The 19,271-nt window shown below is 31.0% G+C and overlaps 1 protein-coding gene across 1 annotated transcript; it reads right to left on the bottom strand.

Annotated features, from left to right (window-relative positions):
• Positions 5,464-7,564, bottom strand: LOC109328305 (elongation factor 1-delta-like). Its single transcript, XM_019561716.1, has 8 exons — positions 7,465-7,564; positions 7,093-7,206; positions 6,887-7,003; positions 6,562-6,655; positions 6,324-6,450; positions 6,103-6,216; positions 5,790-5,951; positions 5,464-5,671 (listed from the first exon to the last, which is right to left on the bottom strand). Coding segments are annotated over exons 2-8 (702 nt in total). The 5' UTR covers positions 7,179-7,206; positions 7,465-7,564; the 3' UTR covers positions 5,464-5,669.

Raw genomic sequence — 19,271 nt, 5'->3', positions numbered from 1 at the left:
GATATTGCACAAGCATAAAATGATGATTAGTTATGGTACATTTATCATTTGCAAATTTGGATAACATTTTTATTATAAAATTATTCTTTTCTTTTTTTTTGTGTATTTAAACAATTTATCCTTAAAATTATTTATCTATTTTATAAGGAATAACAAAAATAATAAAAATATACTGACTTTTATATTATTTGAACTTGATTTCATAGTATATCATATATCAGTGTTGCTAAAACCGTACCCAGTAACAAATCCAAGACCCGAGAGCAGATTGTGCAACATATGCTTAAAATTAAAATAATAAATATTATCATATATTAAAAGATAAAAACATTGATGTCAAAATCACAAAACTTAAATATAACTAATCAAATAAATTACATACTTCATAATTGATATCTAGGTGACTTCATATTTTGAAATCGTTGAATGATCAATCCGTTGTTAATGTTGTTGAACACATCTCGTTCAATACAAGTCATTAGACAATCATTTATCCATGCATCTACCATTCGACTGTGCAACCTATTTTTACAATCTTCATAGCTGAAAACGCTCTTTTTATGGTTGGAGTGACAACAAACAAAGTTCATTGCTAACTTCAAAAGAATATAAACTAATATGTAAATGATGTGTCTTTCACTTTTAACAAACTTCTCTGAAAGATTATTGATTTCTTTCAAATAATATATCAATGATATAAATCTTTAGTTGATTATCAAACATCATAAAATCAGTTGAACAAAAATCATATATCTTCTACATGTCTTGTAAAAACTATTGATATATAAATTTGTGATTTATTATCTATATTGAATAATTAATAGATACATTAATAATTAATAAAAACAATATTAAATATATAACAGAAATAATCAGTGTTGTTAAAACCGTACCGGTTATCAAACCGGTCAGGGTACTGATATAGTGGTATAGTGATTCAACCGGTGGTTCAGTAATTAAATCGTATGCTGGTTAAACCAGACATACCTACTTATGTTTATATATATATATATATATATATTTATAATTCATATTTATAATCTACTCAAAATTCACATAAACAAACAACTTTAAGTCTTTAACAAATTCAAAGTATAAATTATAAAACATATATCAATCCAAAAGTATCACTTAACAACCGCAAAATATGAATAAATGACACAAGTTCATAACTCACTCTACAAAACAAATACATTTGGAGTTTTAACATTTAACACCAATGAGTCAAAGTTGTCTCATATCGATATTATATTTTTGCACCAAATCCTATCTTCAAATAGAAATCCAAGATTACACAAATTGATGACAACCTCTAGGGGGTTGCCTTAGAATTAGGATCGTTTTAGCTTGAAGTCTTGAGCTTTATAAATAAGAATTCGGTGTTGGTATTGGTAGAGATTTTTAGGACAATTTTAGGATAAATTTGTGGGAAAGATGGAAAAGATATGAAGATGGAGACGCCACAAGCTCAAGAGCTTGATAAGTCAATGATATTCACCACAAGGAAGGATCCTTGATAAGAATTTAGACGCCACACCGAGAGGGTGATGAGTCTTAGAACACCACAAGAATAAGAATCTTGATAAGTTCAAATTAAGGAGCTTTGGCTCAACTTTAGGAATTCAATCCAATTTTTCTCAAAAACAAACTTAACTTTTCCTTTTATTAATGATCAAATAAAATATAAATAGGCAACCTGCCTTGCTGAATAAAGATAAGTCTAAGATAGAATCCTAATTAAAACTTAGGCTAAAATAAATATAAAATAATAATGTAACTCCTAATTAAATCAAATAGATAAGATCTTAAATAATGTAATTTGTTGAGATATTTGTTGGCTGAGTTGTTGATGCCTTGACCAAGTCTTGATCTATTTAAAGATTCACAGGACTCTTTTGATTTCAAAATCCCCACAATTTGGAGAAGATAAGATAGTGAACCAAGTCCTTTGCCAAATTATATTTGTCTTCAAGCAACCGAATTTATCTTCAAGCAAGTTGAATAACAACTTTACAATCTAATTTCCTTGATTATAGCCGTGTCATCCCTAAGGCCATAAATAATCTATCTTCACCTATTTTCATGCTAACCGAATCCTCAATGTTGGTTGGAGAAGATTTGATTATGCCACTTGAATTTTTATGACTCTAGCTTCAAATGTCACGTGACAAGCTTACCCTTGAACCTAGGTGAACTACTTGGTCACGAAATATGGACCATGTTACAAATAAATCCTAATCCATATTACATGAATTAAATACTAAAATACTTGAATAAAAATAAACCTAAGACTATATGAGAATGCAATCTCATTTATTTGAATCAATGCAAATAAAATAAACCTAAGTTGGAACATACCCTAAGGACATAAGTATCCTTCTCACATACCTTCTCCTGGGAAAATTGTGTCCTTTAAGACCTTAAGGATCCCTGCCTTGGCATTGGCCCTAGTTGTAGGACCATCATGACTTTTCTTGCCCTTGGGATCAAAGGCTGCCCTAGGAGGGTTTACATCATAAATGTCATTGAGATTACACACGAATATTAGGAACCAAAAGGTGTAATCTAAGTATGTCTTGGAAGCATGTGCCTTGAAGTGTGGAAGAATGGTTGGAAAGATGGGTCACCTTGTAATGAGTTTTTAAGTTTTTTTTTTTAAAAAAATATAGGTATAAACCGGTCGGTTTAGTGAAATACTTAGTGAAATACTCACCGGTTTTGATACTTGGTCGGTTCAACATCTATATCGTATCAGTTAAGAGACCAGTTCATCGGTTTTCCAGTTAAACTGGCCGGTACGGTCCGATTTTTACATCATTGAAAATAATAAATTAAAAATAATAAAGCAGCACATACATAAAAAAAGATAGGTAATTTATAACTTTTTTATAAAAAAAAAACCAGGGTGTGCATTGCACGCCCTTAATTCAATGTGGCACTGTCCCTGATTGTATCGGTCAGGGTATTGGTATATTAGTACAATGGTTCAACCAGCGGTTTAGTACTTAAACCGTGTGCCGGTTAAACTGGATATACCTGTTTATATTTATTTATATAAACCTATAACGGCAAAAAATCAAATAGGTAGATACTCAAATTTATAATCCATATTCATAATCTACTCAAAATTCACATAAACAAACAACTTTAACTCGTTAACAAATTCAAAGTCTTAATTACAAAACTTATATCAATCCAAAAGTATCACTTAGCAACCGCAAAATATAAATAAATGACACAAGTTCACAAGTCAATCTACAAAATAAATAAATTTAGAGTTTTAACTTTTAACATCACAGAGTCAAAGTTGTCTCATATCGAGATTATATTTTTGCATATCATCAGACAGTACTCCATGCTTACACAAATGTTACTGAGATTACACACGAATGTTATGAACCAAAATGTGTAATCTAAATATGTCTTGGAAGCATGTGACTTGAAGTGTTGAAGAAGGTTGGAAAGATGGATCACATTGGAATGAATTTTTAAGTTTTTTTTATTATAAAAAACATGTGTATAATCCAGCCGGTTTAGTCAAATATCAGTCGGTTCACTAATTTTTGACTAGTTTTAACCGATTTTGATCCATTTTTGACCAATTTTGACCAATATTTGACCAATTTTGATCGGTTTTGATCAATTTTTGACCAGTTTTGACCAATTTTGACCGGTTTTGATCAAATTTTGACTAATTTTGACCGGTTTTGATACTTGGCCAGTTCAACATCTGTACCGTACCAATTAGGGGTTCGGTTCGCTGGTTTTCCGGTCGAACCGACTAGTATGATACGGTTTTTACATCATTGTTATATATTATGGAAATCTTGTATGAAATTAAACAAAATTGTATCATTTCTACTTTGTGACCATTTTATCAGTATAAATATTTGTCCATAAAAAAAGATGTCCCTAAGTATCCACAACTTAAACCAAACATTAGATAGCATATTTAATCCAATGTTGCTCAGAACTAAGGGTGGAAACAGGTCAGGCCAGGCCAGGCTTTGCCTTAAACAGGCCCAGCCTATATAGTATGTAGGAGCCTGGGCCTGGCCTGTTAGCCTGTTTAAAAAAAAATTCAAAGCCTAGGCCTGGCCTGTTTAAAAGCCTGGCCTGGCCTGTTAGCCTGTTTAAAAGCCTGTTTTACTATATCATCTTGAAATAGGTCATCATATCTACATTTAGATAGGTTAATATTCCTACTTTTAATTAGACTCTTCTAACCCTAACAATTAAATTATATTTTTTATATTAATATTACATATGTATAATAATATTACTTATATTAAAATTGTATAATATGAACATATTACATAATATAATTAAATAGGCCGTCCTGTTAGGCTTAATAGGCCTTTTGGATGGCCTACAGCCTGACCTATTTAACTAAATAGGCTTTTCAAAAAGCCTGTGCCTGACCTGTTTACGAAAAAAGCCTGGCCTGGCCTAGCCTGTTATAGGCCAGGTAATAGGCCCCTGGTAGGCGGCCTGGCCTGTTTCCACCCTTACTCAGAACCAGACCGGATTGAGTAGTGTGTGTCACTAGTGATTGTTGAGCGGACATGAAAACTCTCACTTTGGATAGCTTTGAACAGAAAAAATTCTGATTTAATTATATTAAACCCAATTTAAATACAATAATTGGGGAAGGGAATCAAAAAGTTGACTTAAAATTAAAAAAAATGAAATAATATACTAATATTATGTTTTAATTATATCTGAATATAGATGACTTCAATATAATTATACATTTATATAAATGAATCAAACAGTCTAATCTATGATCTCTTCTGATTTAATGTACAATGGTTGCTCCTATTGAAATTTGAAAAGCAAATTTTAAGGAGTTTTCTTACAAAACAATACTAGTGTCATTTATTGGATATAATATTACAAAAAAGTGGAAATTCATCCCACAATTTTCAGTGAATAAAGGAGGTGACAAGCTATTTAAAAAAGAAAATGAAGGAAATAACAAAAGCTAGGCGTTGCGTAGGCATGTAGCCAATACATCATGATAAACGTATATTTTATACCTTCATTTGTTTTAGGTTGGAATCGTTTACATCTTCGGTAAACATGTTTATAATTTATCGGAAGTGCTACTTAATTTTATTAGATCGCTACATTACTCGGAATCAGTTTGCATGACCTCAGTATTAGAATAACCCCCCTTGTTTAATTGTGAATATACAATAGAATTGAGAGCTTATACATAAAATGAAATCTCAGCTAGTAAGATCTGAGAAGAATATATAAACGCAGCCTTGACCTAAAAAAATGAGTTGTTTTTAACAAGGATTGGAAAACGTTAAGAAAGTATGTTAAAGGATATGATGCAACAAATTTTAAATATTTCATTTCGAAATATATTAATATACTAATTTATTCCCAGGGATAAGTTTTCAAATCAATATAAGAAGCACGATAACTGGAAACTAGGATTTGAAAAACATTCCAGACATCAAAAACATACTCTTTCATCCATGACACATTTGAAAGACTTTTTAACTTGTCCGGATAAAAACACAAAGACAAACCAGCAATCTATGCAACAAATCTGCAAAAACAAAATCTCAATTAAGGAAAGTAAAAAGCATAGAACATAAGGTCAGAAACTTGCAACTTTCCCACTAACATGATCTTCAGCTCCAGTGAATTTCAGTTTCTGAAACAGAGGGTTACGAAAAAAGATAAGAACATTATGTCATAGATGATGTCAGCAAATCATCGAGGGTTATTGCTAAAATAAAAACCAAACTTAAGCATCAAACTCCGATACTTACATATTTTGTTGAAGGCCACAATGTCACAGCTCTGGACATATTCATTGATGGGCTCAACTGTAAGAGTTTCCTCAATGAGAGTGTCAACAGAGACAAGGTCATCCACAATAGTAAGCATAATTTGAAGCTTCTTGATACCATAACCAACAGCAACAAGTTTGGCTGTGATATTAACAAAATCCAATATCAGAATCACAAATCTAGAAAAACAATATGTAGACACATGTGAAAATGTTAACAGAGTTCCAGGAACATACAAATATTAAGAACCGATGCGAAAATATAAAACTAAAAGTTGAGGGAAATGACATACATGCACCCCAAAAAAGTCCTTCTTGCTGAACACTTCTCACAGCTTCTTCAAGCTTTTTCATGTCGGTTTCATCATCCCATGGCTTCACATCCAACAGAACAGATGATTTTCCAGCTGAAGAATAAATCAGCAGAAAATCAATACTTACACAAACTGGTATAAGATAAAAAGGGATCCACCACAATTGAAAGAAAGGAGTTCATGAGAAGACAAAAACTTACACTCTTTCTTCTTTCCCGATGCCTTCACGGCAGCAGCACGTTCCTCAGCTGCCTTCTTTTCTTCCTCGGTCTCCTCACCAAACAAATCCACATCATCATCGTCCTCGTCATCCTCAGCAGCGGAAGCCTGAATAACATTACATTCAGTCACCCAAACATCAGAGTTGGGTTAAGCGCAGAAGCAAACACTAACCCCCACCCAGAATGCAAGTAAAACTATAATAAGAAAAATACTTGCCTTTGTGTCAGCAGCAGGAGGAGTAGCAATAGCCTCCTCTGCGACAAGAGCAGATCCCTCCACAGTGACACCAGATCCCTCACCAGAAACACCACTAAACATTCATAAATAAAGACATTAACAGACAAAATACGAATGAATATAAAAACACAAGACCCTTAAATCATCAAAATCACCACAGATGATAACATTGTTAAGATCTTGCGGATAAAGATCGATACATAACCCACTACCACAAAACAATATACCATTATGCAAATGATTTATCATTAACTTATACATAATTGGCATGATAACTGATAAAATGGATGGAAAAGAAACTTACGAAATTCTCAACAAAGCATCAATGTGGTTGTACCACCTGGAAACATTGACATATTTGTCGGACGGAACACCGGACAAAAGTGCATACACAGTAAGATCATCCTTTGAGGCTTGGTACCTAAAATTATCATATAATAACAAAATATCAGAAAACACAGAAGAAACAAGGAATTAAAAAACACTAACATCACAAAAACAGTGACTTACCCAGAGATATAACTGCGGGTGAGAAGATATTCATCAAGCTTCTGCAAGCCAGATTCAGAGGTAGGGCTGTAGAGAATAACTGCCATCTTTCTCAACTAAATATATGATATCCTTCTGCAAAATATGCACAAGATTAGTTTCAATTGCAGCATTATGAGTTATCTTTTGAACATTAAAATGCTATAGTACAATGGTGCTCTAAATTAAAAATAAAGAACAAGATCCCTAAAATTACAAAGCGAATAGTAAATTTTGATTTTGTCTATTCATATTATAAATGAACAATTGTTAGCATCAAATAGAAGAGCGCAGTACAATAAGAAGTGAAGAATCAACGACATAAGAAAAGAATGATTGAATAAGATTACTTACAAGGAAGAGATGCAAGCGATGGCGGCAGTTACAGAAGAAGAAGAGTGTGCGTGAGAGTGTAGCTTCTCGCTTTTATAGGCTTAACCCTAATCTTAGTTGGACTTTGGTTACCCATCGTTAACCCATAGGCCCATTCTTATTTAACCTCTATTTCTTTTATTATTATTTTTAAGTAATTCAACCTCTATTTCTTCAAAAGATATTTTATGTACCAAAAACATGTTCTCTAGCCTCTCTTTCGTTTACGAGAAGAAAATAGGCAGAGAGAAAGAGGTGAAAAACATAATGAAGATAAAGAAAAGTGTGAAATAAAATGTTTTTTCTATTGCTTGGTAAGAAGAAAAAAGATGTGTGTTTTTTTTCTCATAAGTGGAAAGAAAGAGTTTGTGGGGTTCACAATTTTTTTTATTCATTTTCTTTCGCTCCTCTAAACCAAATGAAAGAAAATTCTTCTTAACTTCTTTTTCCTCTCTTTTGTAACTCTATTCTACCAAACAAAGAGCTAATGTTTGAGCAAAACTATGAATCATGGAGGAGTAATGATCAATGTTCTATTCCTGATAATAATATTTATTTGAAATTTTGCATAGAGATAGTTGTTAATTTGGAGAAACCTATCACTTATTATCACTTGTTTCTTTTTTAGATGTTTTAATTTCATTTTTTATTTAATAAATTGTGAAATAATTTAAAACTTTTGTGAACAGATAAACTTGAGCATGTGTTATCCTTTAGATATGAGAGAGTAACACTACAAAATTTGCAAAAGTGGTTCGTTGACGATGAATAATATTTTATATCTGAAATTTTGATTCATCACTAGAGAGTATAATTCACATAATCAAGGATATTTCTTTACGATATGGTTAAGTAAATAAATCTCTTCTAGGACGTGATTGTCATTCTAAGTAGGGATGAGTATAGGCTGAGTTAGGATGAGTTAAGGTTTGTCCCTTACCCGACCCTAAATGTTGGTCAGATCATTTTTTTTAACCGGACGTGACGTTTGACCCAAAGCTAACCCTAAATATCGGCCGGTTTAGTCTTTAAACCCAAACCCGACTCTAGACTCGATTAAATATAATGCATATTTATTTTAGATAAAGTCTTCTCAATATTATTTATTATTATGAATATGTAATTTAACGTTGATGAACAATATATTACACATTACTCAATATTATTTTACCATGATTGATGCTTTTAGGTCTCTAATTGACCTTGTTTGACATAATTTAGTGTTCTAGACTTTGTTATATTATTAGTCTTAGAATGAGTTAATTTGAGATTATTTAGCCTCATTAAATCTATTACCATTTTCATATCATAATTGACACCAAGGGTAAACAAGCAGAAATGTCATATGTAGACAAGACAAGGAAGAATGAAACTATTGATTTGTGACACACCCTTTTAGGACAAGTGAACCATGGGAAGCTTAAGGTAAATGATGGAAAAGTCATTACTAAAAGGTCTTCCTCAAGTTGAAGTATGAGACGACGTTGAACATTTTCTTTAAAAAGGTCTTCCTTGAGTTGAAGTATGAACACATTGAGTCCTTTATGAAGATTCAAATTTTCAATCAAGGGTGTCGCTTAAATTAGTTCATTGAGATGTTTTTGGAGAGTTAATAATGATTATTTGTCAAATTTTAATATCTAGAATATTTGTCACCTTTTGCTTGGACGATTATATTTTTTGAAGAGTTAATAATGATTAAATATGAATGACAGATAATGCAATGACAATATATAAAACTCATACATGTCACTATAACATTTTTTCTCTTTCTTTATTTTGACGAAAATACCTTTACTTGCATTGAAGTTATTACGTTTATCTAACAATAGATCTAGCATGAGTTTCACCGTATGTGTCCACCTCATTTATATTATTCTTTGAAGCATCAAGATACATGTATCTATTCCCCTCCTTCCTTATAGGGATCTTAGTATAGGAAACTCTCTTGATAATGGACATATTTATTCCTCAAATATTCTTGAACCATATCAATGTCAGTATATTGAAAACCAATGAATTGTTGGTCTAGTGGTATAATACTCCACTAGATTCTTAGGATGACCAAAATGTCAAAAGTTCGATTCCTTGGAGCAACACTTATTGTGAAGAACAGTCATGCAACTAAAATGAATTAGTTTCTTACTCAGAATGTGAAGAAATATCATTAGTAGTACAAAAAATATCATTATATTGAAAGCTTCGGGATCCCACTAAACTTGAAACATCACATGATTCAAATTGCCAACATCTTTAATGTCATTTAATTCCTCAAATTGATTTGCAATTATATATGTGATATTTTTCACTTGTTTCTCCTTGTCTACCTCACCTACATCATTATTCTGAATCAGTCCTATGTTACCCTAATTAGAAAATTCTACGAGTCTCTCATATTACACTTATCAACAAACATCCATGTCGGGAAAGGCTCACCCTCTTGATACATTCCCATCATTGCTTCATTACTCATCGCTACCACTAGCAACTTGATACACCATTTGCTTTGCACACGCCATTCCTTAACATAACCATATATTCCATATACGAGGAGAAAATTAATCTTTTTAATTCAAAAAAAACTTAAAATCACAACGGTTGAAGATTTTTTTGTCATATATCACAATTCCCATATAGTACTAGACTATCATGTATTAGAGAATATCTCAATCCATAAAAACATTTCAAACATGCCTCTTCATGGTCCACCTTCATATTTTCTCAATTAAGCGATATTGGAAATTAATCCTCCCTCCAAATCCACCTCTAGTCAGTTCCTAGCAAATTTCCTTAAACTTATTAAGTCATAATACGATCAACTTTAAAAGAGTAACCAACGAGATCGTTCTTTTTGAAAGTTTTGTTATAAAAATTCCAACGACAACCTAAGAAGATAAAAGTATGTTGCAATCTTAGTATTACTTGGTTCAAACGACTTAAAGTTCAGTTCCCATTTCTACACAGTACACATTGATATAATAATCAAACAAAACACAAGTACCATCATTAAATAGTATTTAGTAATAATTTCACTTGCAAAGGAAAAGTAATTCATCAACATAAGGTGAACATATGAAGAGCTAGCCCAACTTGGATGACCTCTAAGGAGCCTCTACCCTAAACATTTTGAATGAATCAAGGTCTACAAACATTGTGCTACAAGGCAATTCTTCTCACCTTCACTAATAATAAGATTAGGACATCCCATCCTATCACCCGAACCTCAATGAGTCTCTCTTTGGTAAAGGAGAATTAGAGTAGAGAGAAAATGGTGAGAGATTGAAGAGAAAGAAAAACTTTCTCCTCTTTGGTTGTGAAGATAGAAAGAGAGAAGAAAACAAAAATTATTTGGTGCAACTATAAATTCTTTTCCTTCTACTTTGGTGAGAAAGTGGAAGAGAAAATAATATTTCTACATGAAATATCAAAATTATCCTTTATTTTTTTATTTTTTCTATGTTTAGTTTTAAAACTACTAATATACATAAATCTATTTTTTATATAAAAAATATCAATTGCAAAAGTTAATTGGAAATACAATAAAATAACATTTCCCTTTATTTTCTTTATTTTAGGATAGTTTTGACATTTGAACCATACCATTATTTTTATTTTGTCATTTTCTATCCAACCAAATAAAAGAGTAAAAGAAGAAAATGCAATGGATCCATTTACTCCAAGAGTATATTTAAAAAAACTTACTTCACATCTTAGCTATCAATTTTAAAGAGATCTAATATTTTGAATTAATGAATATATCTAAACTATTAGAATTTCCTAAAACTGATGAATAAGACATGGAGTAATTTTTTTAAATATACTCTTAAGACTTGTTTGGGAGTTATGAGGGAAAGGGAAGGAGATGAATCAAAGGGTTAGAAAAGCAAGGAAGGAAATGGAAAGGGAAGGAAATCATTCCCCTTATTTGAGAGTATAAAATTTAGAAAAGAGATGATAAACTAATGATAATGTAAGAATATTTTTTGTTTTTCCTTTAAAAATGAAATTAACAAAGAGAAATGGACAATAATGCATAATTAAATAATATTACTAAAAATATTTAGCTATTTTGACATTTTATCTAAAAAAAACTCAAAATTGGAGAACTTTAAAATAGAAACATGGAGGGTTTTGGAGGGTTTGAGAGACCCCCAAAACCTCCCCCTCTCCTTTATCCAACTCCCAAACAAGATGAAAACTTTCCAAAGTCATTCATTCCCTTCCCCTCCGAAACATCACTCCCGAACAAAGCCTTAGAGTAAGTAGATCCTCTCTCGAAGAAAATATATATTTCTCTTCATTTTCTTTCCTTATTCTCTTATACCCAACATCACAAAAATCTATACTATTTATTCTATTTCTCTTTCTTACCTATTTTTTCCTCAAATCTTTATTTTTTCTTCTCATTTTCTCTTATGCAACCAAATAAAGCATATTAAATTGGATTATTTCACTTTTGTAGTCACTTTCTCCCACATTTATTTCTTTTTAAAATTTTATGATATAACTCAAAGCCAACCCTCACTACCATCCTCTAAACCCGCACATTATAGCTCTCCTCCACACCTAACTTCATTGTCCTTTTCCTATACAATTATTAGATTCTTACTCATTTTGGGAAGATTTAATTGTTAGATATTTTTTGACGTTTGGTGAAATATCAATTCTATGATCTTGAATCTTATGATTCTCACACATAATATAAAACAAAGATATAAAGTCATACTTGAATCCATGTTCTGTGATCTACTCCTTTGATATACATTTTGAGAAAGTTTTGGTATGATGACATTGCTCAACCAAATCCTTAATTTCTTTTGGGACCTTCATTTTCTCTCTGATGAGGAGAGGTAAAAACTATTTGTGATTTGGTGTATTGAGGACCATAATCATTCTTTATGTGTTAACTTATAGGATTCTTATTATCCCTTATATGCTAACTGTTTGGGTATCAAGTCATTAAGCTCATATTCATCATCAGTTTCAATATGCCTTATAGGTTGTTAGTAATTAGATCACTTGTTTAGTAACCCAAAATAAATAGTCGATATAATTGTATTATATATAGGATGCACACCTTAATTACAAATTATGAATTTCTAACAATATCTCACTTGAGCTTCATATTTTCCTGAAACAATTATATCACATATTCTTTAGGCGTGCATCCATCTGCTATTTATATTTATACTTTTCCTTAATACAATCTGATCAATCTCATATATCAATTATGGAACCATCATACCCTTATTACATTCAAGCGTGACTCGACCATGATGATCGCCATACTAAATACTAAATGATATAGATCAAATATGGATGAGTGACATGAAAATTTCATGCAATGTGATCTCAAACATGTCTATTTCCAACGGGTCCTTCTTTATTCTTTAGTGAGATCAATTCAAATTCTTTAATTGCAACACAATAGTTATAATACAAATGTTTAAAATAGAACAATAAACCATCAACTTTATTATGCATAAAACTATATTTGACGTCCAAAGTAAATCATAAAGCATATAGACTCCCACTGAACTAAGGTATTCTAAGGAGCAACACTCATATGCATAATATGCTCATGAAAGACTTTATGTACCAAACCATTAGTTAGTGGATCAGTCAACCGATATAATTGTCTATTTTGAACACTTTCTTTAACAACCATAAACTTGATGTTAATAAATTTTGACTTTGTAGAACTCCTATTATTGTTGGAGTAAAGAACCATGGACTTACTGTCACAATAAATTATCGGTCGTCTTATAATACCATCAACCACATGTAAGCCAATGACAAAATTTCCACAACGATATGTCATGGTCTGATGTTTCAAAATAATCCATGAACTCTGCAACCATGGTTGAAGGAGCTATGAGCGTCTGTTTAGCAGACTTTCAAGAGATAAGACCTTCAACCAAGATAAACATATATCCAGAGGTGGAGTGTTTATTGTCTAGACACCCAAAAAAAATCAGAGTACCTAATGATCTTTAAATTATCAGACATCCGATAAGTGAGCATGTACTTCTTTGTTCTCCTTAAGTAACGCATAACACGTTTGATTGCCTTCTAGTGATGCATTACAGGATTGCTCAAATATCTTCCCAAAAAATCCCACGACAAATGTTATATCAAGATGTGTGCAAACTTGAGCATACATTAGACTTTCTACTGTAAATGTGTAAGGAATCTTTTGCATCTCATATCTTTCAAGGTCATTTTTAGGGCACTGTTCGAGACTAAACTTGTTTCCCTTAGCTATAGGGGTATCCCCTAGTTTACTATCTTTCATGTCAAATCTATCTAGGACTTTATCTATATAGCTTTCTTGTGACAACATTAGGATACCTTGAGAGCAATCTCTCAGTATCTGAATACCTAATACAAAAGAAGCTTCCCAAAGATCTTTCATTTTGAAATTCTTCATTAGAAATCTCTTGGTCTTATGCAATAGTCTCATATCACTGCTAGCAAACAATATATCATCGACATATAATATCATTAATATAAATTTACTCCCACTGAACCTGTGGTACATGCAATCATCAACTTTATTTGCCTCAAAACCATACGAGGTAATAACTGGATGAAACTTGTGATTCCATTGACGAAAAGCTTGTTTAAGGCCATAAATGGATTTCTTTAATTTGCGTACCATAGACTTTGAGCCAATTGACACAAAGTTTTCTGGTTTCACCATATAGATCGTTTCTTTAATGTCACCATTTAGAAACACAATCTTAACATCCATCTAATATAGCTCTAAATAAAAGTAAGCTACTAGTGCCAATATTATTCAAAAAGAATTCTTCGAAGATACTGGGAAGAAAGTTTCATTATAATCAATGCCTTCTTTCCGAGTGAAGCCTTTAGCAACTAGATGAGCTTTATATTTGTCAATATTACCCTTCGAATCCCTCTTGGTTTTAAATGTTCATTTGCAACCAATAGGTTTCACACTTTTAGGTAATTCGACAAGATCCCAAATGTTATTATCATGGATAGACTTCATCTCATCCTTCATGGCATCAATCCACTTTTGAGAGTTGGAACTTTTCATGGCTTGATAAAAGTTCAATGGATTATCCTCTATTAATCCGATGTCATCCATGTGTTCTTCAAGAAATACAATATAATCATCAGGAATTACATTTCTCCTCTCTCTAGTGGTATAACTTCTTGAGGATGTTGAATGTGTTCTATAGGTGCTTGATAGAGAATTGCATTTTTGTCTTGCTCTAGAATATTGTTAGGAACAATATTCTAAATATTAGCTTCTATTATCGAAGTTATTCCTTGAATGGTAATAGGCACATTAACTTGTTCACCATTAGTGGCAGGTTCTTCCTCAATGACAACATTCTTTATGTTCTCTTCCTTCCCAAAATCAACTTCATGAGGAAGTCTTGCATTTCTCGTCTCACAAAAAAGTCTTGAAGTGAGATCATAAAATTTATAGTCCGGAGAGCGTTCAGTATAGCCAACAAAGTAGCAGCAAACTGTTTTTGAGTCTAGTTTTCTTTCATGCGACCTATAAGGTTGAGCCTTAGCTGGACAACCCCAAATGTGCAAGTGTTTTAAGCTTTGTTTTTTATTACTCTAAATCTCATATGAAGTTTTGTTAACTGCTTTACTTGACACCCTATTAAGGATGTAAACGATGGTCTTTAAATCTCTCCCCCAAAGAGACTCTAACAAGGAAGAATGACTAATCATACTTCTCACCATATCCTTAAGAGTTTGGTTTAATTGCTCAACAACACCCTTCATGTTAGGTTTTCCTGACATAATGTATTGAAGAACAATTCCACATTATTTGAGAAAAAACACAAATAACCCTTTTACAACATCCTTATTGTTCTTCATGTTCTTATTGTGAGAGGTCATAGTCAAATGAGCACTTTCAGTCTTATCTCTCTGCAGACTCTCTTTCTCTTACACACAATGAGATATAAGCTCATTGAGATACCATTTGTCCTCCTGAGTGTTACATCTCACTTTGAATTGCCCAAAATGTGCAAGAAGCGAGATCAAAACCAAGTGCACGAGCAAGTCACCACCAAGCTTTAACTAAAGTGACTTGAGTTTTGATGTGAGATCAGACATCTCCATAATGTACTCATTTATGTTTCCTTTGCATTTATACTTAATGGAGATAAGTTTAGCCAAAAAGTTACTCGTCTCTGCCTTTTCGTTTTTGGCAAAGTATGGTTCTATTTCTTTAAGGAACTTCCTTGCACTCTGACCCTTGGAAATAGAGCACCGAAACGCTTTTGGAATAGAGTGTTTCATGATCATTGTACACATTCGATTAACGTGTTCACATTTCTCAATTTTAACCTCATCAAAGATTTTTAGAGTAGAAATGAATTTCTCCATCTGAAGTACCAGATCTAAATCCATACAGCCAAGAATAGTTTATATGGCTTCCTTATAGACCTTAAAGTTTGTCCTATTCAACAATGAGATGTTCTTAATTTGAGTAGAAATATTTGCAGCACTAGTAAAAGAATAGAACAAATTGCAATCCCTCTTGCAATTAAACTCATATTTAACTTTAATACTTAAATTCAAATGATGATGGGGCACATCAAGAGTTACCTAACGAAATATTAATATTCAATCTTTGGACAAAAATATTAACTTATAAGTGATTCATTCAATGTAGTAATCAAACATTGATAACTAGTCTTGTCAAACAATAAACTTTTCCTTGGACCGACTTACTATTTACATGAAAAACCATATAATTATGACATATTTATTGCTACAAATATGTTTGTAATTTGGGTCAAATAACCATCTTCATTTGAGCCGATCACTATTCGCATAAAATGCAAACATACAACTGGCTTGTGATATTTTATATCAATCACTAATGACACTCTTGTTTGTAATGGTCAAACATTGATCATAATGCATGTCAAATAATAAACCCTTCTTTTGAACTGATTTATCATTAACATATGCGACCTTATAATAATCACATCTTTATCATCACATGTGCGTATATAATCCGCCCAAATAATAATCTTCCTTTGGGTCGATTAATACTCGGACAAATACATATATGCACTAGTATTTGACATTTATTATGAACAATTCACATAAAATATGCCACTTTGATGACTTATTGTTTAATAGGTTTACTTAAAATGTCAAACAAATTTATTTTCTAAAAAAAATCATTTAGTTGAGTTTGATTAAACATAACATTAATCCAAAACATATATTATTCATATCCACATATAAATATATATATTATTTATAGCCTATTGGTAGCATTGCATCATTCTCATCACAAAGACTGCATTTTGAATTCGAGTGATGGTCCTTTTGAATTTTCCATTAAAAAAATATTATCATTTTATACACGACTAAAATACTATCAAAAAATACTATCAAAAAAGAAACAGTGCTTCAACAATAGCAACTCCTTAATAATGCAATCAACCACAAACCAATGCAACAAACCATTAAGTGTTATAACCGTTTAAACAAACAAGTCACATAATATATATAAAACAAGACATGTTCACATAATAAACTCATCACAAAATATCTAGCACAACATCATTTTCTAGCATTTGGACAAAGAAATTAATTTGTAAATGGTACACTCAACATAATGATCAAATATTAACAATTAGTTCTATCAAACAATAGCTTTTCTTTTGATCGACTATTATTCACATGAAAAAAAAACTTTATAATTGTTACATATTTATCATCAGAGGTATATTATTATTTGGTCAAATTATGTCTTCCTTTGGGCTGAACACAATTCGCATAAATGATTTCATACTCATCTGTGTAATTTTAATCAATTTCCACAAAAGATGTTACTTTGGCAACATATTGCATTAATTAATTAAAAAATAATTACCACGCAAAAGGAAAACAAGATGGGTCCATTATAAAAAAAATATAATCTTAGAATTAAAATCTTCAGATTTGATGTCTTTTATGATTAAAATCTAATCTAATAATATAATTTCAAATAAAAAAAGATATATTACATATATCAACATATAAAAATGGATGCAATCTTAACTGAATACAAAGCAGATCGAGAGTGAAAAACATAAAAAGATATATGCAAATCATTATAAAAAATTCCAAATTGGATATGATCATACACATCTTAAAACATATATGTAACACTATATACACACACACACATATATATATATATATATATATTGAATTATATATTATATATATACTACTTAATAAAGAGAAAACACAAAATAACCACTTCACCATGATGTAATTTATGATTACTTATTTTACCCTCATTCTCTTCTTATTTCTACAAAAAAAAAAAATAACATTATCTTCTTATTTTACTCTCATTACAAATATACATATTGCATAACATTACATCAATCGAATAAACTCAACTGCAAATTACAAATATTTAACACAAAATACTATATTTGTCATTTATAACATACAAACTATACGTTACAAACGATAGGAAAAGGGTTGATGGCACGGTAGTGACTGTAACATGTTAGTATGTATAAAATAAAAACACATCTTAACATATATATACCTTATACATTTACTTTAACAAATTGCAAAATTGTAAAGTGATAAAAGTCAATGTCCAACACAAAGGCATTAATGCACATATAATATACATATTGCATAATAGACTCATCAAAGTTAATGCAATGTTCATGCACACAGATCTGAATATATACTTCAACGCATGTTGCAAGGATTTATAATACAAATTACACATGATTCAAATAAGCGGAAATACATGAAAGTTATCCTCATTATTCATAAATTACCAAATTTTCATAACCAATAGCGGAAGCATAAAAATCTCCAAATTTAAAAATTAGGGTTCATAAAATAATTTGGGAAGAAAACAACTATTATGAAGAATCATAAAATTCTGAACAAGGATACAAAGTCATACATGAATCCATATTCTGTGATCTACTCTTTTGATATACCTTTTGAGAGAGTTTTGGTATAATGATCTTCCTCAATCAAATCTTTAATTCTTTTTTGGACATTTATTTTCTTTCTGATGGGGAGAGGTAAAAAACTAAGTGTGATTTGATGTATTGGGGACCATAACAGTTTCTCATTATCCCTATGGGCCAATCATTTGGGTATCCACTCATTAAGTCCATATTCGTTATCAATTTCAAGAAGTCTTATTGATTGTTAGTAATTAAATCACTTGTTTAGTAATCCAAAATAAATAGGTGATATTATTGTATTAAATATATGATGTTCACCTTAATTAGAAATTATGAATTTCTAACATTAATATGTATATACTAATACCGTAAATATCTATCTATTAACAATATAATAAAAAAAACTCCTTCATGCCACATGTCACTTTCTCCTCAGATATTTTTCTTCCTACTTTTTATATATCATATATTTTATATGCTAATAATAATTTAATATTAATTAGTGATTGGTTCATGTCGCTACCCCACTAAAATTGAGTGTTCACAACATCTATGTTTTGTTATGTTAAAAAGTAATAGTCATTGAACATTAGATGAAATTGAAATCATTTTTCACATTCAAATTATTTCTTTACATTAATCTATCTATATAATTTAATGTTTACCATTAATCTAAGAATAATTGTACTTTTTCACCTCATCAAAGTTTTTTGACATTTTTCGCACTGAATTTTAATATTACAGTTCAGATTCTTTGAATTTTAATTTTTCTCTATTAACAACATAATAAAAAAAAATTCCCTTATGCCACATGTCAATTTCTCCTTACATTTTTTCCTTAAT

This window comes from Lupinus angustifolius, chromosome LG15, assembly GCF_001865875.1.
Source record: "Lupinus angustifolius cultivar Tanjil chromosome LG15, LupAngTanjil_v1.0, whole genome shotgun sequence".
Taxonomy (NCBI): Eukaryota; Viridiplantae; Streptophyta; class Magnoliopsida; order Fabales; family Fabaceae; genus Lupinus; species Lupinus angustifolius.
This window is presented reverse-complemented; position numbering and strand designations above follow the sequence as displayed.

What these genes read in the sequence shown, in the direction of transcription:
- LOC109328305 (XM_019561716.1), bottom strand. Translation starts at nt 7,178, where the DNA reads ATGGCAGTTATTCTCTACAGCCCTACCTCTGAATCTGGCTTGCAGAAG. An exon ending in ATCGGGAAAGAAGAAAGAGT is followed by an intron (nt 6,217 to 6,323) that starts GTAAGTTTTTGT and finishes TTTATTCTTCAG; the next exon opens with CTGGAAAATCATCTGTTCTG. An exon ending in AGGACTTTTTTGGGGTGCAT is followed by an intron (nt 5,952 to 6,102) that starts GTATGTCATTTC and finishes TTAATATCACAG; the next exon opens with CCAAACTTGTTGCTGTTGGT.